The 23,904-nt window shown below is 51.2% G+C and overlaps 2 protein-coding genes across 7 annotated transcripts; both read left to right on the top strand.

The window, feature by feature from the left end:
- The first annotated feature begins 132 nt into the window (after positions 1–132).
- On the top strand, positions 133–18,405 carry klc1a (kinesin light chain 1a). Of its 5 annotated transcripts, none has more exons than XM_057059061.1 (16): positions 133–529; positions 5,758–6,037; positions 6,746–6,976; positions 7,099–7,177; positions 8,011–8,239; positions 8,584–8,671; positions 9,804–9,905; positions 10,161–10,334; positions 10,414–10,513; positions 10,690–10,742; positions 10,972–11,039; positions 11,138–11,246; positions 11,482–11,616; positions 14,891–15,024; positions 16,447–16,513; positions 16,855–18,405. In XM_057059061.1, the coding sequence occupies exons 2-16, from the start codon at positions 5,771–5,773 to the stop codon at positions 16,918–16,920; spliced, it is 1,902 nt and encodes a 633-aa protein (XP_056915041.1). In that variant the 5' UTR covers positions 133–529; positions 5,758–5,770; the 3' UTR covers positions 16,921–18,405. The 5 variants fall into 5 exon arrangements, with proteins under 5 accessions (XP_056915041.1, XP_056915040.1, XP_056915042.1 ...); XM_057059060.1 differs by having other exon boundaries at positions 11,482–11,643; XM_057059062.1 differs by lacking the exon at positions 16,447–16,513 and having other exon boundaries at positions 11,482–11,643.
- Positions 18,406–18,978: 573 nt separating this feature from the next.
- Positions 18,979–23,904, top strand: zfyve21 (zinc finger, FYVE domain containing 21). 2 transcript variants are annotated; one of them, XM_057059078.1, is made up of 8 exons: positions 18,979–19,171; positions 20,132–20,182; positions 20,735–20,903; positions 20,970–21,045; positions 21,386–21,477; positions 21,749–21,796; positions 22,552–22,682; positions 22,816–23,904. In XM_057059078.1, the coding sequence occupies exons 1-8, from the start codon at positions 19,046–19,048 to the stop codon at positions 22,849–22,851; spliced, it is 729 nt and encodes a 242-aa protein (XP_056915058.1). In that variant the 5' UTR covers positions 18,979–19,045; the 3' UTR covers positions 22,852–23,904. The 2 variants fall into 2 exon arrangements, with proteins under 2 accessions (XP_056915058.1, XP_056915059.1); XM_057059079.1 differs by lacking the exon at positions 21,749–21,796.

Here is a 23,904-nt window from a genome sequence, read left to right as displayed (position 1 = left end):
TGGTGTTCTGGGGCTGGAGGGGGGGGCAAGTTCTCATTCTGAATCCAGCTGACCCAGTTGGACCTCCTCGTCAGCCTCGGGGGGGGTCGAACCTCTGACAGCTTCGTTTCCGCCTTCACCCGGGCCGGGATGACGTCACCGCCGCGGGGGGAGCCGGGCAGCGCCATTTCCAGCCGGGGAGCAGCGGGCTGTCATCTGCATGGCTCCCAGTTAGCCGCCCTCACGCCACTCTCACGGACCGGTTCCTGCCATGGAACCAGAGAAGAACCGGCTCTTCTGGTGCGGCTCAGACTAAAGGTTCGACGGGTAGCTGGTTAGCTATGTAGCTAGGTGGCGGTTCGTAACGACGGTTATTCCAGCGCAGCCCCGGCAAAGACTCCTGCGTGACGGCCTGAATATCTGACCCTCGCTGACGCTGTCGGTGGAAGGAAGAGTAAAAGAAGTGGTTTAAAGCTCCGACAGCCGAACGGAACCAGCCGCATATTCCGGACACACTGGCAGCGGATGTCAGCGGACGTCCTATTGAACGGTGAGGATGGCTCCGTCTAATTGCTGGGCTCATTAGCATTAGCCGGTGGACTCCTTTCCAAATGTGTCACTCCTGTTTTTCATGTGTGGTTTTGTCGAACCGGGCCCGATGAGCTCCCGTCAATTCCCTCCCGGTACGAGGTGTTTAAACCTCCCAGGTGCGGGTCTGTGTTTACGATGACCGCAGGAATTAGACGCCCTAATCACATTAACTGTCACTGGGTGCTAGCCCAGTTAGCGCCCGGTGGCTGGAAATGACTGGCGAACTGGTTCTTCTGGTTAATCCGTGCGCTTGTCCGGGCGGTTCTGGATCATGTGATGCGGGTGTCATTGGTATTCACTGCGGGGCTGAGAGCCCTGAAAGCTGCCTGTGATCCTGGCACAGTGGGGCTCAGTGTGGGACCCGCAGCTGGGGGCCGAAATGATCGTTTAAGACGCGGAGGACCTGACTGGACCCCCGGGGAACGCTGCGGAACTCCCGGGAGTTTCGACTGTTTACCCCGCCCTCAGGCTCCTGCCCCTCCAGGGGCAGAACCTTTCTGCCTTTATTGCTGATTATGGTCTGCTGCCCTCCCCAGGGGCAGGTGGAGCCCCACAGACCTGAAGGTCTTTATTACTCATCACTAATAACCGAGGAACCAGCAGCAGAACCGAGTCTGTGGTGGATGTCAGTCAGTCTGGGTCCACATCAGCATCATACCCCCTCATCCATCAGCACCTCCCCCTCGTCTCCATCCTAACCTGGTTACGTGACGAGCCCCCCCCCCCTCCCCCAGGGCCCGCGGGCCCTCGGCTCTCCGCATCTCAAAAGTTACCGTCACAAGTCTTCTCCTTCACCTCCCTGTTGGGTTTTACTCTCCGGGCCTCCGATGCCATAAATAAAAGCTCGTTAGATGGAAAGAGGAAGGAAGAGTCGCCCCCCCGCTCTCACTTCTCTGTTCGCGGCGCTTCAGCAGCCCGGCGGCGGCGGCGAGGGGCGTTTCCACGCTTCGAGATGTGACCCAATAACACGCGTTTGTTTCTTTCAGTATCCTGAATCAAGGTCCTGTGACAGGACGTTTCTGTCGATCGATCAGCGGTTCCACGTCCACCGAACGGGGTCTTTTCTGTTGTCGGGTTGAGGAGGTCTTAGAAGCCCAGCAGGGGGCTTTTCCACCCCGCTGCCCCCCGCACAGCAGCTTCCTGCCCTGCTGTCAGCTGATTGGCTGGAGGCCGGTTGCTGAGTCACATGGAGCCACCAGGGTCGTCTGTGTGTGTTCAGGGTGGCCTTCAGCAGTGTGTGTGTGTGTGTGTGTGTGTGTGTGTTGTCTAAAGTACAGGACCGCTCTGTCCTCTCCATGCCTTAGCAGCATGACGGAGTTTATATTGGGCATGTTTAATCCAGGCGCTGAAGAACCAGTAACGGTTCATACTGGACGTGCTGGTCCTCATACTGGCCGTGCTGGTCTTCATACTGGGCGTGCTGGTCTCCATGGTCTTCATACTGGGCGTGCTGGTCTTCATACTGGGCGTGCTGGTCTCCATGGTCTTCATACTGGGCGTGCTGGTCTTCATACTGGGCGTGCTGGTCTCCATGGTCTCCATACTGGGTGTGCTGGTCCTCATACTGGGCGTGCTGGTCCTCATTCTGGGCGTGCTGGTCTCCATGGTCTTCATACTGGGCGTGCTGGTCTTCATACTGGCCTGGCCGTGCTGGTCTCCATGGTCTTCATACTGGGCGTGCTGGTCTTCATACTGGGCGTGCTGGTCTCCATGGTCTCCATACGGGTGTGCTGGTCCTCATACTGGGCGTGCTGGTCCTCATTCTGGGCGTGCTGGTCTCCATGGTCTTCATACTGGGCGTGGCTGGTCTTCATACTGGGCGTGCTGGTCTCCATGGTCTTCATACTGGGCGTGCTGGTCTCCATGGTCTTCGTACTGGGCGTGCTGGTCCTCATACTGGGCGTGCTGGTCTCCTCATACTGGGCGTGCTGGTCTCCATGGTCTTCATACTGGGCGTGCTGGTCCTCATACTGGCCGTGCTGGTCTCCATGGTCTTCATACTGGGCGTGCTGGTCTCCATGGTCTTCATACTGGGCGTGCTGGTCCTCATACTGGGCGTGCTGGTCTCCATGGTCTTCATACTGGGCGTGCTGGTCCTCATACTGGCCGTGCTGGTCTCCATGGTCTTCATACTGGGCGTGCTGGTCTTCATACTGGGCGTGCTGGTCCTCATACTGGCCGTGCTGGTCTCCATGGTCTTCATACTGGGCGTGCTGGTCTCCATGGTCTCCATACTGGGTGTGCTGGTCCTCATACTGGGCGTGCTGGTCTCCATGGTCTTCATACTGGGCGTGCTGGTCTTCATACTGGGCGTGCTGGTCCTCATACTGGCCGTGCTGGTCTCCATGGTCTTCATACTGGGCGTGCTGGTCTCCATGGTCTCCATACTGGGTGTGCTGGTCCTCATACTGGGCGTGCTGGTCTCCATGGTCTTCATACTGGGCGTGCTGGTCTTCATACTGGGTGTGCTGGTCTCCATGGTCTCCATACTGGGCGTGGTGGTCTTCATACTGGGCGTGGGCGTGCTGGTCTCCATGGTCTCCATACTGGGTGTGCTGGTCCTCATACTGGGCGTGCTGGTCTCCATGGTCTTCATACTGGGCGTGCTGGTCCTCATACTGGGCGTGTGCTGGTCTCCATGGTCTTCATACTGGGCGTGCTGGTCTCCATGGTCTTCATACTGGGTGTGCTGGTCTTCATACTGGGCGTGCTGGTCTCCATGGTCTTCATACTGGGCGTGCTGGTCTCCATGGTCTTCATACTGGGCGTGCTGGTCTTCATACTGGGCGTGCTGGTCTCCATGGTCTTCATACTGGGCGTGCTGGTCTTCATACTGGGCGTGGTGCTGGTCTCCATGGTCTTCATACTGGGCGTGCTGGTCCTATATACTGGGGCGTGCTGGTCTCCATGGTCTCATACTGGGCGTGCTGGTCTCCATGGTCCTCATACTGGGCGTGGTGGTCTCCATGGTCTCCATACTGGGCGTGGTGGTCTTCATACTGGGCGTGCTGGTCTCCATGGTCCTCATACTGGCCGTGCTGGTCTCCATGGTCTTCATACTGGGCGTGCTGGTCTCCATGGTCTCCATACTGGGCATGCTGGTCTTCATACTGGGCGTGCTGGTCTCCATGGTCTTCATACTGGGCGTGGTGGTCTTCATACTGGGCGTGCTGGTCCCATGGTCTCCAGACTGGGCGTGCTGGTCTCCATGGTCTTCATACTGGGCGTGCTGGTCTCCATGGTCTTCATACTGGGCGTGCTGGTCTTCATACTGGGCGTGCTGGTCCTCATACTGGGCGTGCTGGTCTTCATACTGGGCGTGCTGGTCCTCATACTGGGCGTGCTGGTCTCCATGGTCCTCATACTGGGCGTGCTGGTCTCCATGGTCCTCATACTGGGCGTGCTGGTCTCCATGGTCTTCATACTGGGCGTGCTGGTCCTCATACTGGGCGTGCTGGTCTCCATGGTCTTCATACTGGGCGTGCTGGTCTCCATGGTCTTCATACTGGGCGTGCTGGTCTCCATGGTCCTCATACTGGCCGTGCTGGTCTCCATGGTCTTCATACTGGGCGTGCTGGTCTCCATGGTCCCCATACTGGGTGTGCTGGTCCCCATACTGGGCGTGCTGGTCTCCATGGTCTTCATACTGGGCGTGCTGGTCTTCCATACTGGGTGTGCTGGTCTCCATGGTCTCCATACTGGCGTGGTGGTCTTCATACTGGGCGGTGCTGGTCTCCATGGTCTCATACTGGGTGTGCTGGTCCTCATACTGGGCGTGCTGGTCTCCATGGTCTTCATACTGGGCGTGCTGGTCCTCATACTGGGCGTGCTGGTCTCCATGGTCTTCATACTGGGCGTGCTGGTCTCCATGGTCTTATTACTGGGTGTGCTGGTCTTCATACTGGGCGTGCTGGTCTCCATGGTCTTCATACTGGGCGTGCTGGTCTCCATGGTCTTCATACTGGGCGTGCTGGTCTTCATACTGGGCGTGCTGGTCTCCATGGTCTTCATACTGGGCGTGCTGGTTCTCATACTGGGCGTGTGGCTGGTCTCCATGGTCTCATACTGGGCGTGCTGGTCCTCATACTGGGCGTGCTGGTCTCCATGGTCTCATACTGGGCGTGCTGGTCTCCATGGTCCTCATACTGGGCGTGGTGGTCTCCATGGTCCTCATACTGGGCGTGCTGAGGGTCGGACTCAGAGGAACCAGAACTAGGTCCCAGGCCGGGTCCTGATGGAGGGCGGCTGAATGTGGCTGATTCAGGGTCGTTACCATCTCACGGTTCGGCTTTTTAAACTGCACGCCGCTCTCTTCCTCTTCCTCATCTTCATCCTCTTCCTCATCTTCATCATCATCTTCATCATCTTCATCCTCATCTTCATCCTCATCCTCAGCAGCCTTTAGTCGTGGGTTCAAGGCTGCACTTGTTCATGTGATGAGAGTTCTAGCTGCACCAAGATCAGGTTACATTTAATGTGTGTTTATCTCACACACACACACACCACACACACACACACACACACACACACACACACACAGGTGTGCAGGTGATTTGTTCCGATTCCTCAAATCCACTTTAGTCGAACATTCAGGCCGACAAACGGATCTGACCTTTAGTTAATGCCATGGTTCCCCCCTCCCCCTCCCCCTCCCCCCCCTCCCTCTCCCCTCCATCTCCCTCCCTCTCTCTCCCCCCCTCCCCCCCCCCCTCCTCCTCCCCCCCTCTCTCATCCCCCCCCCTCCCCTCCCCCCCTCCCTCCCTCTCTCCCCTCCCCCTCCCTCCCTCCTCTCCCGCCCCTCTCTCTCCTCTCCCCCCCTCCCCCTCCCCTCCCCCCTCCCCCTCTCTCCCCCTCCCTCTCTCTCCCCCCCCTCTCCCCCAGTATTGATCGTAGAGGCGCTGACTCTCGTCCATTAAAGACAGTTTAGTGTCATGAGAGAAGGTCGGGAGGAGCTTTTTTGTTGCGTTACTTGTGTTTTTCTGAGTTAGAAACCACCAGACCAGTGGAATAAAGTCAGAATTCTGTGAAAAATAAGGGAGAAAATTACATTTCTGCTGTTCTTCTGCCCGGAGCCGAGGCTTCCCTGGTGTAGTTACATCTCCTCCTCCTCTCCTCCTCCTCCTCCTCCTCCTCCTCCTCCTCTCCTCCTCTCCTCCTCCTCCCCCTCCTCCTCCTCCTCCTCTGCAGGTGAACGCGCAGCATGCACGAGGACATGTCCGCCATGGTGTGTGTGAAAGAGCAGGAGGCTCTCGGGGAGAAGCTGTCCCAGGACGAGATCATCTCCCAGACCAAGCAGGTGATCCAGGGGCTGGAGGCCCTGAAGCAGGAGCACCACTCCATCCTGGAGGGCCTGCTGGGCACGCTGCGGTGCCTGAAGCAGGACGAGGAGGGCGTGCTGGTGGAGGAGAAGTCGCACATGATCCGCAAGTCCCTGGAGATGCTGGAGCTGGGGCTGAGCGAGGCGCAGGTAGGCTCTGTTTACATGATGCAACGGGCCCTGACCCACAGGCCCGTGAACGCTTCCATATGTTTCAGGCCTATTTCTGACCCAAGTCTTTGTAATTAGCGTCTGCTCTGAGCAGGAAGCCGTCGTCAGGCTCTGAATGGCTCCGGCGGGGCTGGAAAATAGAATAAACGCCGGCTTCATGGGCAACAAACGCTTGAAACTATATGTTGAGTTCAAAGACCAGAGTTCTGTCTGTTCGTCTGTGTTTTTTTGTAAAGAATTCCTTCTTTTTACAGATGGAAATGGGTCCAATCCCTGAAGCTGGCACAAAGGCCTTTTAAGGGCCTATTTTTTTAGCCAGTTTGCATCTTTATTGTTGTCATATTGTTGAGTTCTCCTGGAGGATTTAGCCTCTCATCCCCATCTCCCAGCATGCTTTGTGCCTCATTCAGAATTAATGACACCCTCCTCTTAGTGAGCAGCTCACGAACTCAGATCTTTCTGCAGATGAGCTTCAGAACATCAGGAGGTTTAGGGCAGCAAACTACTGCCCTAAACCTCCTGATGGTTCTGAAGCTCATCTGCTCCGTCTGATTTAACACTTGTGAAGTTCTGGAGTCTGTTGTACACAAGCGTCATGGTGAAATGTAGATGTTTGGCATCAGAATTGCCGTGTTTCCCGTGTTTATCCCACCACGGCTCAGCCACGCCCTGCCTCTCGTTGCCCAGGTGATGATGGCTCTGTCCAGCCACCTGAGCTCGGTGGAGTCCGAGAAGCAGAAGCTCCGCGCTCAGGTGCGCCGGCTGTGCCAGGAGAACCAGTGGCTGCGGGACGAGCTGGCCGGGACGCAGCAGAAGCTGCAGAAGAGCGAGCAGAGCGTGGCCCAGCTGGAGGAGGAGAAGAAGCACCTGGAGTTCATGAACCAGCTGAAGAAGTACGACGAGGACCTGTCTCCATCGGTGAGCTCTGCCCTCATCACGAGTCCAGTTAATCACCAGTGGAAGTGGTGGCGTCAGCGCACGTGTGAAGCACAGAGCTGGTTCCTTTCTGAAGCTCTTTCTCTCCCTCCTCTTCTTCTCAGGAGGAGAAAGATTCCGACACCAGCAAAGAGACTCTGGATGATCTTTTCCCAGACGACCAGGACGACCAGGCCCCAGGCAGTGAGTCGCTCATCTTCCTGCTCCCCTCGGAGCCTTTTCAGCCGCTCCAGAAATGAAAGTAGCTCTTGTCCTCGTGACCTGCGCTCTGGAAATAAACGTTCCCTGAAACAAACCCAGGACAGACTTCTGAAATAATAGTGAGGGTGATTCGCGTTCACAGCCTTAAACCCAAGACCTCAATAAAAGAGGAGGGAGGTCAGATGAGGAGAGATTCACTTCCTTTAGTTGTTTGCTGAAGGAACGACCCACGTTTGAGCAGGACTCTTCAGCAATGTTTGAAGAATATTCAGCCTTTGGAAGGACGTCAGGGTTGAAGCAGGAGCTCTCATTCAGATTCCCGTTTGGCTCCCGGCTGCAGCTTCTCAGCCAGTTTAAACTGGTCGGCAGCCTGCAGACGAGTGTCTGAGCCCCAACGAGCTCTGCAGCCTCAGTGGCCGTTAATCTGGGCGCCTTTGATGGCGGTGAATGATGAAGAGGCTCCCGGTGCTGCTCTAACAGAGCCTCCTGACCCAGACTGGTCTGGGTTCTGACAGACTGCTGAGACTGCAGCGTTCAGAAGGAAGGAGCTGCAGAGTCAGAATCCTTAAGCAGTGTTCCAGGCGTCTGAGAGCCTCTGCTCTGTTGCCATGACGTGACTTCTGACTCAGGCAGGAGAACGATGAGCCTTCCTCCATCCCAGCACAGACCTTCATCATCACACATCTGCACACACACACATATTTCTACCGCTCGCTACGTTGTAGTTTAGTTTGAGTTGTTGTTCCTGAAGGAGCAGCTTTCCCCCAGTAACTCTCACCGATCACTTGACCCTTCTTCTGTCCCGTGGTGTCCAGTCCAGCCCAGCCATGGCAGCGCCGCGGTGGCTGCTGCCCAGCAGGGAGGCTACGAGATCCCGGCCCGTCTGAGGACCCTCCACAACCTGGTGATCCAGTACGCCTCCCAGGGGAGGTACGAGGTGGCTGTGCCCCTCTGCAAGCAGGCCCTGGAGGACCTGGAGAAGACCTCTGGACATGACCACCCAGATGTGGCCACCATGCTTAATATCCTCGCCCTTGTTTACAGGTGAGTCTGTCCAAAGAGGCTCTGCTGTGTCCGTGTTCCTGCAGAATGGGCTGATTTTAGCGTTGGGCGTCGAACCCGACTCAGTTATTCTACATGTAACGATGTAAATCAAGAGTTCAGCATCGCTGACTCCTCATCCTGTAAATGGCTTTAAAATGCTGGACATTCAAACTATTTGGGAGCATCTCATTCCTGAAAAGAATGTTTTAAGCCAGAGTCCTTGACGAGCCATAAAGGCGCCGTTGACGCCACAGAAACACGTGTGAATTCTCTCACAGCTGACTTGATTTACTCACCCTGCCGGTTCTGCTGGGATTGAACGTTTTCCTCCGTGTGTCCGTCAGGGATCAGAACAAATACAAGGAAGCGGCTAACCTGCTGAACGACGCTCTGGCCATCAGGGAGAAGACTCTGGGACGAGACCATCCAGCTGTGAGTGCTTCTCCATCAGTGCTCTCACACCTGTTAGGGTTAGGTTTAGCTCCGCCCACTGTGCTGGGAGATCAGAACCAGGCGGAGGAACGCCCGGCAATAGCCAGAAACAGCTTCTAAAAACCCAATCGGGGTTGAGTTTCACCCATTTGTCATCATTAAAGACCCCTTAAATGTCCCATTTATTCAGTTTTTGGTGATTAAGAGGAGTTTGTGGTGGGTGATTTGGTGCTAAAGACGCCCGTAAACCTGGGAAAGATTTGCTGTCTGATATTTGTGTGGACGTCCAGATTTCTGTCCCCAATGGTCTGGGGGACAGGACAGTCACAGAAGGAGTCAGGCCTGTTCTGTGGCTCCAAGCAGGGGGACTAACTGTGTTATGACCGTTTCAGCTCCCTGGACCTCCTTCACTTCATCACTGAGGTTAGGCCTCCTTCCATCCTCTCTATCTGCTGTACGATCCAGCAGGCCCTGACGTTTCTGTCCCACCAGCACCCGCTCTGTTTGTCCTGATTCTCACTGATTTTTGCCATCAGTAAATCGTAGTCTTGGCAACAAACTAGTGCGGTGGCACTGATGGAGCATCTCAGCAAACATCTCCTCTCCACCTTGTAGACTCTGTCTTAATCACTCTGGACCTCCTTGTCCACAGACCTTTGGCTGTGTTTGATTATGCTGATTTACCTCACACAGCAGGTCAGACACAGAAATCCGCTTTGTGAATCATCTAGAGGTTTTGGGTCAATTATGGGTCTGAACCGAGGAAGACTGGGGAGCCTGGACGTTGTTAAGAGTTCCTAGTGTGATTCTTTTATTAATCGGCCATCATAGGCCAGAGATGAACACCATCAAGATCTAAGAAGTTTTATCCAAATCATTTTGAGCTGGAAGTTTGTGATGGACTTCCTGTTCTCTCTTCTCATCCTTCCTCCCTAATCAGAGATGAGATGTGACCTCCAGGTTCTTTTCGTTCCTCCCGTCTACATATTTTGTGGACTCGGCGTTGAGTTTGACTTTAAATGACGGCTCGTTGAAATCACTTCCTGTCCCCGCGTGTCCCTCCTGATGGAGTGGGAGACGCACCCACACACCTGATGGTCAGCTGGTGAAATGTTGCTTGTGCTCCTGTCAGGTTGCCGCCACCCTCAATAACCTGGCGGTCCTGTACGGGAAGAGAGGCAAGTACAAGGAGGCGGAGCCTCTGTGCAAGAGAGCCCTGGAGATCAGAGAGAAGGTGGGTCCAGACACAGAACACACCCCCTCCCTGAGGTCTGCTGCAGAATGTTCACGTTCATTCTCTTTTCTTTAACTCTTTATTTTGATAATAGCAACGTTCTGACCCTTTTTTAAGGTTGATGTTGCTCTTGATGGCTCTGACCTAATCAGAACCCTGATCAGCAGCTGGAGCTGCGTCTGTCTGGTTAAGTGCTGACCCCCACTGCTGTTGTGATAACCCCCCCCCCCCCCTCCCCTCCCCTCCCCGGTGCAGGTGTTGGGGAAGGACCACCCAGATGTGGCCAAGCAGCTGAACAACCTGGCTCTCCTGTGCCAGAACCAGGGCAAGTACGAGGAGGTGGAGTACTACTACATGAGGGCGCTGGAGATTTACCAGACCAAACTGGGCCCCGACGACCCCAACGTGGCCAAGACCAAGAACAACCTGGTGGGGGTGCAGCAGATGTTGGCCCCTAATGACACACTAATGAGTCGGATTTCCCTGACGACTGCTTTGCTGTTTTCAGGCATCTTGTTACCTGAAACAGAGCAAGTTCAAGCAGGCCGAGACTCTGTACAAGGAGATCCTGACGCGGGCTCACGAGAGGGAGTTTGGCTCCGTTGACGGTACGACAAAACCCACATTTGTGTCCAGTGAATCTGGTCCAGACACCAGTCGAAGGCCTGAACCTGCTGTTGTCTGGCCGTGAAGGTCAGAGCGAGGCAGCGGGAGGCTTTTGAACTGACCTCTCGGCTGCTCGTTTGTCTGATTCTCTTCCGGTTTTTGATGCGTTTCCCTGCAGACGAGAACAAACCGATATGGATGCACGCCGAAGAGCGGGAGGAACAAAGCAAGGTGAGCGGCCCGATGGCGTTTAATGGCTTCAGCACGCGCCCATGGCGAGACGTGAAGGGATTCGTGCGGGGTTAGCGGGTTGAGCCTGAGTGGTTGCCACGGCGACGGCGCCATCGCCCACGTTTTGGCTGAAAGAGGGTTAATTTCTGGGAAAGTTTGTTTGTTTAGCTGGTTTGGCTCCTCCGGCTCCTCCGGCCGCTTTAGTGAGCTGGTGGTTTTTGTCTTCCAGGGGAAGCAGAAGGACGGGTCCCCGTTCGGAGAGTACGGCGGCTGGTACAAGGCTTGTAAAGTGGACAGGTCTGTGTGGATCCTCCGGGAATCGCACTTGTTTCACGGGTGGCCTCTCGCGGCCACACCCCGGTGTTGGGATGACATCATCCTCCTTGTCTCCGCAGCCCCACGGTGACCACCACCCTGAAGAACCTGGGCGCCCTCTACAGGCGGCAGGGAAAGTTCGAGGCGGCTGACACTCTGGAGGAAGCCGCCATGAGGTCCAGAAAGCAGGTGTGGTTTCAGGGTGAAAGCTGTGAACTGGGGCGTTTAGAGACGGGATCACAGACATAAACAACCCCCCCAACCCCCCCCCCCCCCCCGCTGGGCGGCTTTCCTCTCCTGAATAATTAACTCCCCAGACAGTCGGCTCTGAGGTGGAACCACCTCCCTGTTCAGCTCTGATCTCCTCTGCTGTTTTACGCTGGAATCCTGGTTTATGACAGACTCGCCTGTTTCCGTGTCTCAGGGTCTGGACACTGTCCACAAGCAACGCGTGGCCGAGGTCCTGAGCGAGCCGGAGGCCCGCGAGAAGCAGCGCAGCCGCGAGAGTTTGACCTCCGACACGGTGAAGTACGAGAGCGGGCCGGACGGTGGCGAGGAAGTGAGTATGAGCGTGGAGTGGAACGGGGTAAGTACAGTACAAAGCCCTGGACTCTTACCGGTCCTCACAACTCCTGTAATACACTCCTCATCAGATTAAACCAGCGTTGTGTTTGTTCCTCATTTGGCTTTAGCTTTCCTGCTTTCCTTCTTCCGAGCTTTAACCAAACTAACTGAGTCTAAACTGCTGCGTCAGCAACCCCCCCCCCCCCCCCCCCCCCCTTCCTTTTTGCTGCAGAGCCGCGTTTAACTGAGCTTCACAGCATCTGCAGTAAAACAACAAGCAGGGACGTCGTCTCACGTAGCAACAGTAGCCATAGCGCCCCAACCACCAATCAGCAGCCTCCTTTTCCTGGGTTTGTGGGGACTGGAGCTGTGGCCTGAAACAACACACACCACACACACACCACACACACACACACACACACACACACACCATCCCTGATGCATCAGGACTGAACCACACCTGCAGATGTTTTCACTCACACCTGTCCTCACTGCAGCGGCACCACAGGGGTAAAACACAACTAGAACCTCTCATTGCTGACTCATCAGGGGCTCTGTACTGTACTGGACTGTGTGTGTGTGCGAGCGTGTGTGTGTGTGTGTGTGTGTGTGTGTGTGTGTGTGTGTGTTGCTTTCCTTTTCATTTGTTTCTGCTCCTGCGTGCATGAGCAGCCAGAGAGGAACATTTAGGTGAACTCCAAACTGCAGGATGTTTTGAATTGTTCCCGTCACTCGTGCACTGAACAGTCACTCGTGCACTCGTGCACAGCTCTGCCCAGAAGCATCACCAGCATCCTGAACTAGTTCCAGACGTTTCTCCCGTCTGGCTGCTCTCATGTCTCCCTTCACTGTTTCTGTCTTCTAACAACGTTCCACCTGTTCTGCTCCTGCAGCTCTTCTGTGCACGTTCCTCACGCACAGCAGCGCGCTGTCACTTAATATCGCCACCTGGTGGCCGAGTCTGAGAACGACAGCAGCACTTCTCATTTAGAATTTTTACATTTATATTTTTAAATTAAATTCTGCAGAGTTAGATGATGATTTTATTACCTTTAATATCACATCTGAAAGAGCATAAAAAACATCTGCATAATCTCAGCTCCTTCCTGTCCATCTTGTTTTTTTTACTTTTATCCAGATTTTAAATCCCTGTGGGTAAAAAAAACAAAACCTGTGGAAAATATCAGGCGAAGTTTAGATTTGCTTATCAGAAGCAGGAGAAGGTTAAAGTGGATGTTTGTTTGTTTGTTTGCAACATTTTAAAAGGTTATATGAGTGACAGTGCTGAGATGTGTGTGTGGAAGTGTCGTTTGATAACCGTTCACCTTCCGTTCGGTCTCTGTGCTAATTGAATGTAAATTAAACCTCTTCTCATCTTTCTCTTTTTCCCTGCTTGTGTTTCCTTCTCTTCTCTCTGCTGCGTCAGACATAAACTCCAGATGCCTTTAACGGTTCTAAAGACTTGTCTTCTGCATGACGGACGCCTCTCCTCAGCTCCGCCCCCTCTCTTCCTCCTCTTCCTCCTCTTCCTCCACCACCTCAGGCCTCTGGCTGAAATCTCCAGAATTATAACCAGAGTGTAGAAATGACGCTCCTGCTTCTGCTTCCCCGACTGTATCGGCGCCGGAGCCGGCCGGGACGCTGCGTTACCTGTCTCGCTGTTTCCTTCTTCTGTCTAACACCACTCACTGCTTTTTACCTTCTTCTGTCTCCTAACTAGAGTCTTCATTCACTAAACTAGAGAAATTCTGCTTCCTGCCATCTTTCTCTAACCGAGTCTCGTCTGTTTTGCTAACTGCTCTGTTAGCCTTTAGCTCTGACGGTGGCTTTTCCACTGGTTCTAGTTTATCTGGGTGTAGGTGGTCGTGGGGAAAACCTGTAACAACAACTGTAAATAAAGCATACGTTAGCATTAGCATACATAGTTGAGGAATCTTGCTGTGCTGTTGCATATTTAAGATGACGGTGTGTATTGTAGAGGTGTTCGTCACGTGTCCTGTCCTGTTTGTGCATCTTACAGTTTGTCTTTCTTAACTTCTAATAAAAGCTGAAGTCTGTGCTCACCTGAAGCCGCCGCCTCGCCGTCTGTCTTTTCCTCTCACTGTTCACTGGACCTTGATGTCCAACGCAACAAAAGCTTTTAATAGCGTGAGCGAAGGAGTCTCACCCAGGTCGTCACCTTTACCTGCCTAAAGGTGACGACCTGGGAGTGAAACCAGGTCGAACGTGGCCCCTGATGCTGAAGGACCCCAGCGTCCAGACCAGAGGTGTCAAACTCAAATACCCAGGGGGCCAAAATTCAGAACTGGGCCAAAGTCACGGGCCAACAGTGACATTTATTGAAAAAACTCTTCCTCCAGCTACAGCACAGAACCTTTTGATATGGACCCAAACTAGTTTTGCTCAACAACTGAACATGGAACGAGCAAATCTTAACACAATATATAATTTATTATTGCACACATGCAAGATCAAAATTCAAATTGAAAAACACATCACTGGCATTCATTCCTTCTCTTTTAAATTTCAACAGTAATCTTTTGCCATTGTAAGTTAATCTAATGTAAATGTGAGGCCTTTTCATCTCTTCTTCTACTTTCTGGCACCTTTGAGTCATTTCCAGGTGCTTGTGCTTGTCTTGGTGTTGCGTTTTATAGCGTCATCTTTTGTTGTTCTCTGAGGTCACTATGACTACTTCCTCTTTCCTGGTGGTTAGCAAGCCACAATTTGGTGCATTACCACCACCAGCTGCTGTGGATTGTGGATTTTCACACCAAAACACCAGCAGAGCATTCTGGTATTTGTAGTATTAGCACATGCGCTTTAATACCGGCGGGCCAGCTCCAATAGTCAATTGGTACGGCTTCACGGGCCAAATATATTACATTGTGGGCCAAATTTGGCCCACGGGCCAGAGTTTGACACCTATGGTCCAGACTAACAGCACCGCTTCTGTCTGCCCACCTGTGCAGCACACCTGAATCACACACTGCTGCCAAACTGGTTTTATCCCAGTTAGTCGTGTGCACGTCTGCTCCTCACAGCAGCGGAAGTTCATGTGGAAATATGACTTTGTGGTTTCACTCATGTGTGACCAGATTATCTCCTGGAATCTTTCTAGTTTTATAATCCCTCCGTGAGTTTGCAGTCAGCCAAAAGACTAAAATATTTCATTGAACTGAAATTCCTTTGCTACCAATTGGGAGCAGATGGACCTTGAGGTCCGGTTGAGGTGTTTGTGTGAGTGTAACGGTGCCGTTTCCCCTCAGGACGGCTCCGGCTCTCTGAAGAGGAGCGGATCCTTCAGTAAACTCCGAGCGTCCATCCGCCGCAGCAGCGAGAAACTGGTCCGAAAGCTGAAGGGCGGCGGCTCGACTCGGGACGGCGAGCCCAAAAACCTCGGGTAACTATCGCTGCAGACGCTTCCTGTGACTTTAGCGCCGGTGGAGGCCGGCGGGGACGGGCCGGACCCCCGCCAGCTGGGTGACGGGTACTAACCCAACCATGAAGGAGGGATGGTTCTGGTTCTGGTTCTGGTTCCTGGGGGTGCAACGCTCTGAGCTGCCTTTGCACATGTGATGCGCTTCTGCTGCGTCGGTTCTCCTCTCTGCTCCCAGACCGCCGCGTTTGTGAGGAAATACTTCAGATTTCATTTCAGTTTCAGAAAAAAACGACCTTCGTTTAAGGTTTAAAAGGAAAACGGAGGATAAAATCGGTCAAATGTGGGGAAAACGTGGAAACTTCGGCTCCAGATCTGCTTGCATGTCATTTTTTTTTTTTTTAATTTCTTTTAAGTTTTTATTGTGCTTTAAACGTTTTAAGCGACCACGACCACCAAAGGACACGACGTGGAGCGAGCGGCTCACGTCACGTGACGCTCGATGACGTAATCCGCTCACGTCTGCTGCACTTTCACGCCCGACGGGCTGTTTGTTTCCCGGGAAAAGACTTTATTTCCTGACGAGCGCGTCTGCACGGCTTTCTGTTTCTGAAGGTGTTGAACTTGTATTTATGAATAAATATTTAATTTCCTGTGAACGTCTTCTTGCATGGCTCGTGTGTGTATGTGTGTGTGTGTGTGTGTGTGTGTGTGTGTGTGTGTGTGTGTGTGTGTGTGTGCTCACTGGTTCCCGTTTCCTCCCTGTGCTGCTCGCTGTGGCGCCACCTGATGATGTCATCGTCATCACAGACCTCCTCATTAAACCACTGCAGAAATTTTAATGACATTCCACAAGATGACAAATGTTTCTTTCTTCATAAATGACTACCAGTCAGTCTGTTTGTGCTGTTAGCGTTAGCATTGGTAAAAGCTTAACTGATGCCACACTGACAAGAATAAAGACGGTACCAAAGTTTGGTGGAAAGCTCATTTTTACCTGAAGGGGGAGGAGCTTATGAGCTCCCCTGCAGCCAGCCAGCAGAGGGCGAACGGGATGTTTTTTATTTCTCTTTTGGGTCAGAGCTGGTTTGGGGTTTCTTGCTAGCATGGACGAGCTTCTGCGGCGCTGCCTGATGGTTGCATGAACTGACTTTCTGGTTTGACACCATTCACCTTCCACCCGCTAACGATGATGTTTATTGAAGGAAGAATTAAAGGTTTGTGACTCTGACAGGTGAGTCGGGTTCTTTCCGGACCTTTGGGGTCAAAAGGGAAAATGCGCAACGATGAGGAGAAATGTCGTGACGCTAACCTGTGTGAAAGTATCACTGATGTCTTTAACCAACCCGACATTCTCCCCTGAGCTAAAAGCCTCAGCCTGACTCTCTCCTCACCTCTGACCCCCCTCACCCGCCTCCTCCCTGCATGTCGTGGCTCGGGGTGCAGCATGAAGCGGGCCAGCTCTCTCGGGGTTCTTAACGTGGTGGACAAGGCAGCAGCCGACCGCTACCAAGTAAGGAGATCCAGCTTCTAGGCCCAAAAATGTCCCGATCGGCAGAAATTCATTTATTTGGTCCATTTGTTCCGTCGTTGCTCTGAAATGACCCAAACTCACATTATGAGGTTTTTTTTTAAGTCAAACGTGTCGATCTCAGTTGTTGATTTACTGAATGTGAAGCAGGAATGTTGGATTAAATGCAGAAGCTACTGGTTTAGCACTAATAAGACTCGTGTGAGCAGGACGATGTTGGTGGGGTTTGTGGTGTTGTCCTTATAAATGGAGGCCTTACTGGCTGTTACCAAACCAGCCGGTCACTTTAGCCGCTAACTCTCTGTTTCCACTCGTCTCTCCAGGAGCGAAATAATCGTCTGAAGAAGAGTCGAGACCTGAGCGCCAGCCACACCGACCTGGCGCGCTGAAGGCCGTGAGAGCCACTTCCTGTCTTGACCCTCGGCTGTCGGTGTGTGTGAAACGTTGCCGACTATACAGTTTCTGGGTATTTGACACTGATTTGGGGTGTTTGTTCCTTTTTAATGAGTACAACTGGAGAAATAGTAGGAGAGAAATCACGATTCATCCTTTTAATCAGGAGGTGGTTTGTAATTTTAGCTGTTTTTGATGTCACTTCCTGCCTGTGTAGTTAAGGTAAAGTGGATGTCGCCAAATAACGATTAACATTAAATCATGAAGAATGTTTGATTTGTGTTTTCACATAACCTGAATGTAAAGTCAAAGGAACCGAAAAAGACACCATCTATGCTGAGGATCTTATTGTAGGAACATTTCTTTCATTTCTACCCAGCCGAACAAGAGTTTGAATCAAATGTTTAAATTATTGGTGATAAAGTTCTGCTGTTTTTTCTCTCCCACTTGAATTTGCACTGACAGAGTTGTTTGGTTTCACCTGATGAACTTTAACTCGACTGTTTTTTAAACTTTAAACGGATCCACCGGCTTTTTTAGGTCCTAAAGTGACATTAGCATACATTATTGTCTCCTCACCGGACTGTGTATTGGGCCATCTCAGCCCGCCTTTGGTGAATGTCGTCATTGATTGTCCCCACATTTTAAGACCAAATATGTACATAATGTATATTTTATATACATTTTTCACTTGGAACAAAATATCTTCATCATTCAGTCATTTCGTTTTGTTCATAAACGAGCGTGTGTAAAGAAAACTACACTACCCAGAATTCCAAAGCGCCACCGAGCCTCTGATTGGTGGATTCCCTTCCGGCTCGGCCCGTTGGCGGCAAACATGTTTTTCAGCGTTTGAAATCTGGTTTTCTGGAGAAAATACAGTACAACAAATTTCTGTGTGATTTTTAATCATTCTGCCGGTAAAATGTCATTTTAAAAGACTGACCTGGACGCTTGTAACAAAGGTTCAGTTCAATTTAGTCGAAATTTTATGGAATTTAAGTTAATATTCATCAGACATTGTCGGCAGATTTTAAGCAACACTGTCCTATTTATCAGCTGCTTGAAGTTTCATCTCTTTTTTAAACATTGTTTTTGATTGTTAGCTGCGTTGGTTCTGATCGGTTTTGGACCCACACAGGTTCGATCCGACTGTTATTGACATTTTGAATTGTGCTGTTCTGTGTTTACGTTTGTTGTTTGTCAGTGATGCGTGTTTGTGCTCTGTGGTTCATCTGAGTTCGTCAAAAAATCAGAATTTCTCTTCAAGGGTCAATTTAGTGGCACATGAAGGCCAAACAATTCTCAGGAACTTCACACATACACACACACTGAAATTAGACAGCAAACTTTTGTCTTTGACAAATTCTATTTAAACGAAGTTGAAAACATCAAAGGAAATTCAATAGCAGATCAAAGCTTCAAATGTATAATGTATATTTGCATTCACCACAAATTTGAATTAAAAATATTTATAGAGACGTGGTGTGAAACAGGATTGTCATCTTTTTTATTAAAGAAAAATAAATAAAAAGAACTCTCTATTTTTGTCCTTAATCCTCATGAGTCTTAAAAACTAGAAAAGTCAAATGATGTCGCCAAAAAATTAAGAAAAAGATCAAAAGAAATTAGAACCAGTAAACTCAGACAACGGCTATTATTTATTCCTTTCATTTTTTGAAACTTTCACCTTGGCTCCACAAGTCTTATCAAATCACTTTGCACAGATTCTCATTTAATTTACATCAGAAAACAATTTCAAAACTCATCAAAATCTGATCCAATTCAAGTTAACTTGTTTATATAAGTTTAATATGTTGTCCAACTATGGTGGGTTATCACTGAACGGAAAGCAATAAAATCATTAATCATCCAAAAAAAATATTAAAATGAAGTAATAAGCAGTTTTTAATGGGAACAGTGGAGACAAACGTTTGTTTTTGTCATAGTTGGACTTTAATTTCACTGGGACAAGATATCAAAACCAAGCGCCGAGTCAACCACGTGACATCAACTCTGCGCCCCGATTGGTTACCGCCCCTGTCACTCATTGGCGGGGGTGTGTCTACTCCATGGTTGGGAGGCTGGAGTACAGCGACGAGAAACAGCTGCTGAAGCGAAATGTCTTCAGTCCCTGACGGAAAAAAACTCGTGCGGAGCCCCAGCGGTCTTCGCATGGTACCGGAAAATGGTGCCTTCAACAGTCCGTTCTCCCTGGACGAACCGCAGTGGGTCCCGGATCAGGAGGTGAGTCCTGTGTGGGGGAATTTGACAGCGAGAACGATACGAGATCCACAGATAACAGCGTCAAGCTAGCTAGGTGATTGAAGGTTTTAACATCCGGTTGAGGTCCTTTCAAAACAAAGGCGCTATTGTTGGGGTTGTTTTTAGAACGTTGTCATTTCCGCACTAATATCTGAACTTAAAGAACAACCACATACACAATCAAACTAAACATAAATTTAATTGTATTCCCTATATTCAGTATCTTAACTATCCGTCTATCGAGTCCGTCAGGGTATCGTAGCGAACATGGACCTAATTCAAGGGCTTTTATTTGTTTCTTGAAATCTTCGACTTTCCGGTTTTTATTCCGGTAACTGCGAAAATTAACTACATTTTATGGCAGTTTGCCGTCGTCCTGGGCGTTCCAGGCACCATCAGCCTGGCAAACATTGTCCAGTAAATAGCTCATGAACTATAAACTGTCCGTCTGACGCAGATACGATGTTGGACTTGATTTTTATCTTTGATCTTGCGTCATCTGTCGGCTACGTGCGCACTTGAGCTAGTTTATTACCTTGGAGTAGCATTAAAAGGTGCTATGCTAGCCCTCAAGTAGTGTGTACTTTAACTTTATCTGGTTTGAATAAAGACACTGCCGGAGGCCAAAACAAAAAAAACTGTTTGTTAAAGTGGATCGTCCTCTAAAATCCTCTCCTTTCATAAGAGCAGACTGGAACTGCAGCCAGCAAAGTTAATAATTTCTCATCTGTTGCAGCAGATCTCTGTGATGGTGCTAATAAACTGTCTCATCTTGACTGAAGTGTAAGAAATAATCCCGAGTCTGAGTGCAACTTTCTGTCAAAGTCATCAAACTTTATTCAGATGATTCTGGTTCCGAAATGAGTGGAACTGAAAAATCGCTGAATGCGCTGGGCTTCATTGCGTAACATCCTGTTTTTCTCCGTTCCTTTCTGCCTCCAGTGTCCCAGATGTATGCAGTGTGACTCCAAGTTCGACTTCATCAGGAGAAAGGTCCGTATTGTTTTCCGGCTGACAGCAGCTCACAGCTGCAGCTCCTGTTGTTGGTTCTGTCGCAGGGTCGCTCCGCAGGCGCCTCCTGGCACAACAGCACGTCAGAACCGAGCCTCTGACCACAGCCCCTCTAAACATCTGGGAGCATTAGCAGCAGAAACACGCTGGCTACCGCTAGACCTTCACACCTCCCACACCTTCAAGTTCCTCTCGATTACTTTCATCCCCTGTTTTAGTGACTTTTCCTCCAGTTCTCGGAGCAACAGTTTGAAGTGATCCGATTGGTTGTGATTTAGTTTCCAGTGGAAAGTGTCAGAACAGAAACGGGGGGGGGGATCGACACGCTGCAGTTTGTGCTGACGGACTTCCTGTGTTTTCATCAGTCAGGAGAAAAACAACATGAACTTGGTCTTTTCCCGTCCCGCGTCTCCTTAGTTACACATCAGAATGTGCTGCAAAGTTCCCGCTGAAGTTTGAGACGGAAAGCGAGAGTGTTGGGGCGGCTCGGTGGGGGGGCGGCGCTGGTTGATGGTGTCGTCCTGTTTCCTGCAGCATCACTGCCGGCGCTGCGGCCGCTGTTTCTGCAACAAATGCTGCAGCAACAAGGTGGCGCTGCCCCGCATGTGCTTCGTGGACCCGGTGCGACAGTGCGCCGAGTGCAGCCTGCTGTCCCAGAAAGAGGCGGAGTTCTACGACAAGCAGCTCAGAGTTCTGCTGGCAGGTCAGAACCGGCGTGAAGGACCCACCGGCTGTGTGAATGTTACTGATTGGTGCTTTTATCTCAAAGGGGGAACCTTCGGCGTCACTTTGGGGACGACAGAGAAATCTGAAACCATGACCTGCCGCCTGTCCACCAACCACAGGTCAGTTCCAGGGCCGTTCCAGGACCGTTCCAGGACCGTTCCAGGGTTCACAGGCGGGTTTGAGCAAAGAGCCGAGGACGTTTTCACCTGTTACAGCTGGGAAACTGTCTTTGATGTTTGCACCTCTTTGATGTTTGCACCTCTTTGATGTTTGCACGTCCCGCGCTCGTGGCTAAAATAGCCGCTGGCGTTCTCCCCGGCCCGGGCGCCATCCCACCCGTCCTTCCTGTCGCTATTTTCGAGAGCCGGAATTTAAGCTGGGCAGCAGCAAACGTGTGCACGAGGTGACGCTCGCGAGCATGGCGGCCTCAGTCCAACCCGCTTGTGTTGTGAACCGCAGATATCTGTTCCTGGACGGCGAGAGTCACTTCGAGGTGGAGCTGTCTCGCATCTCCAGCATGCAGATCCTGCCGGACGGGACGAGTCCAGGAGGTGAGACCTGACCCCCCCCTCCCCGCCGGTCCCACAACACCCCCGAAGGTCTTGTGGTTCTGGTCTTTGGCTGCTTCCGTCAGACGTTTCAGTTAAGATCAAAGTAAAAAGTGTAAAGTCGGAATCTGTGAGCAGCTTTTTTCCTCCTCCACTAACCAGCAGATGAATATCAGGATCTCGAGACTGTTGCAGGTTCTGAGCACTAACAAACTGTTTCTTCTGTGCTGCCTCGCCGCGGCTCCGCCTCCTCCTCTTCTTCTTCTGTCTTCAGAGAGTGACGTTCACACGTACACCAGTCTGCTGGACAGTCACGGTGAAGGTTAGCGCCTGTCTGATCTTCTCCTCACGCCATCGCAGCTCCTTTCCCTGTGTGAACGTGACCCCTGACCTCCTCCCTCTGTGTGACATAAGCCCCGCCCCTTCTCTCCTAATCAGTCGCCTGATTAACGGCAGAGAAACGCATTCACATTTGATCCATTAACGATTCATTGATAACCGATATCCGCCCCCTCATCTCATATCGTCCCGTCAGGCCCCCTTAGCTAAAGGAACGTCAGCACTAAACTCACCATTTGTGATGGTTCCTGCTGCTATTTACTCACAACTTGTGTGGTCTGGTTCCCTCACTGAGGCTTGGATCCAACCAAGATCAGGTTCCATCCTGTGGTGCCATGTAAAAGAATCTTCTGCTTCATGTTGGGAGAGAATTGGATTGGAGGAAACAGAAAGCAGCAGAACAGGCTGATGCAATGCTCTAATTATCATCAAAACGCTGAATATCCTGCAGCATCGCCTCCAAAGCTGGGCCTGAAGGGCGGCGATCCAGCCGGGTTTTCTCTCCTACCGGGCAGGACAGAAAGCCCGGCTGGATTCTGACCCTTGTGGACCGGAGTTGGACGCAGCTGAACTCCAATCAGGAAATTAGACTTCTGCTTCTTTGGTGATTGGGAGCGTTTTTGATCACAGATATTTTCCCGTTCTAGTTCTTTTTAATTGACCCACTCACCTGTTGTGTGTGTGTGTGTGTGGTGTGTGTGTGTGTGTGTGTGTGTGCGTGTGTGTGTGCGCGTGCAGGAGGGACGTCCCGAGCCAGTGGGATGATCCTTCACTACAAACCGATGGGCTCGCAGGACGGCCAGCAGCTGCGCCTGGAGGCCGCGGAGGACAAGAAGGCGGCGTCGCTGTGGCTGGCCGCCATGCACAAGGTAGACACACCTGACGGACAGGTAGCATCACCGCTAGCCTGACGTTAGCGTGAGGCCGAGCAGGGCACTGTGGCGCCCCCTGCAGGGCGTCCGCCGTCCTACTGGGGCAAACATTAACTCGTCTTTCTCTCAGGCTGCCAAACTGCTGTACGAGTCGCGGGACCAGTGAGGCTCCGCCCCCACAGCAGCACCCAAGTGTTCGGCGCCCCGTCCCGGCGGGTCGCCACCTCTGATTCGGACTCTTCGCCGGCTCTCGGTACCAGACGTCTTCATGGTCGATTACCTCTGTCGCCACTGTCATGTTTACCACAGATGGGAGGACTCTTCTTATTTTTTTACATCCCTCTGTCATTTTAATGATAAACTCCCAAAAAAAATCAGCATTTCGGACTCTTTGATGTTCCCACGTTTGTACGTTTGTGTTGAGCCCAGTTGTGCGACACTTTTGTATTTTCACACGGGGGGGCCTCCTGAACCCCCGAGGCCCGTTTCTATGGCGACGGTTTTATACAATATTCCCTGAGGAATTTTTAAGGCGGTAGCTGAAATAGTTTTAAAGCTTTTATTTTCATATTTTCCCCTTCAACTTCCTGCTGTGGTGACGTGTTTCTTTTTTACTGTGTAATTAGTTTTTAACTTTCTGCTTTAAGTATTTTCAGATTTGGAGACTTCGGAGTCTCGTCGACGCATAAATAAATGCTTTAATGTGCTTCCACGTATTGGGAGTTTTGTATCCGCCCTTCTGGTAACTCGTCAACACGTGCGCGGACGTCCACAGCTACAGATATACGAAGGGTCGTTTCATAACGTCAGTGAGCAGGAATTCCCAAAACGAAACATTTTTCCGACAGGTGAAGGTGATTCTTCCATCGTTGGTCAGGAAGTGGAGCCGCAGGTGAATCACAGGCTGTTTGCTCCGCTGATGCTTTCCTCACGTCTTCCTTTTCTTCTAAACTTGAATGAAATGAGAAGTTCCAACTTAAAAAACTCACTTCTGTTTGCATCGAACAGTAAAATCACGTTTCACTCCTCCTCGTGATGATGTGATGATGATTATTTCCTCTGTTCTACATTTAAAACGTGCGTTAGTTCTTTATCACCCCGTCAGCGTTTGTACCTGCACTTTATTGCTGACTGGTTTTATTTCTTTCTCTTCTGTTTTATTGCAACAAACCTAGTGGGTTTATTCTGTTCTCAATAAACTTACCTGTTTATACAGTTA

This window comes from Takifugu flavidus, chromosome 16 (assembly GCF_003711565.1).
Source record: "Takifugu flavidus isolate HTHZ2018 chromosome 16, ASM371156v2, whole genome shotgun sequence".
NCBI classification, from domain to species: domain Eukaryota; kingdom Metazoa; phylum Chordata; class Actinopteri; order Tetraodontiformes; family Tetraodontidae; genus Takifugu; species Takifugu flavidus.
Note: the sequence above shows the minus strand (reverse complement) of the source record. Positions and strands in the feature narration are given on the sequence as shown.

Excerpts from the sequence above, each read along its gene's own strand:
- klc1a (XM_057059060.1), top strand. The coding sequence starts at position 5,771 with ATGCACGAGGACATGTCCGCCATGGTGTGTGTGAAAGAGCAGGAGGCT. Across the intron at positions 6,038-6,745 it reads TGGGGCTGAGCGAGGCGCAG|GTGATGATGGCTCTGTCCAG; the intron begins GTAGGCTCTGTT and ends CTCGTTGCCCAG. Across the intron at positions 11,644-14,890 it reads TGAGCGTGGAGTGGAACGGG|GACGGCTCCGGCTCTCTGAA; the intron begins GTAAGTACAGTA and ends GTTTCCCCTCAG.
- zfyve21 (XM_057059078.1), top strand. The coding sequence starts at position 19,046 with ATGTCTTCAGTCCCTGACGGAAAAAAACTCGTGCGGAGCCCCAGCGGT. Across the intron at positions 20,183-20,734 it reads TCGACTTCATCAGGAGAAAG|CATCACTGCCGGCGCTGCGG; the intron begins GTCCGTATTGTT and ends TGTTTCCTGCAG. Across the intron at positions 21,797-22,551 it reads GCTGGACAGTCACGGTGAAG|GAGGGACGTCCCGAGCCAGT; the intron begins GTTAGCGCCTGT and ends GTGCGCGTGCAG.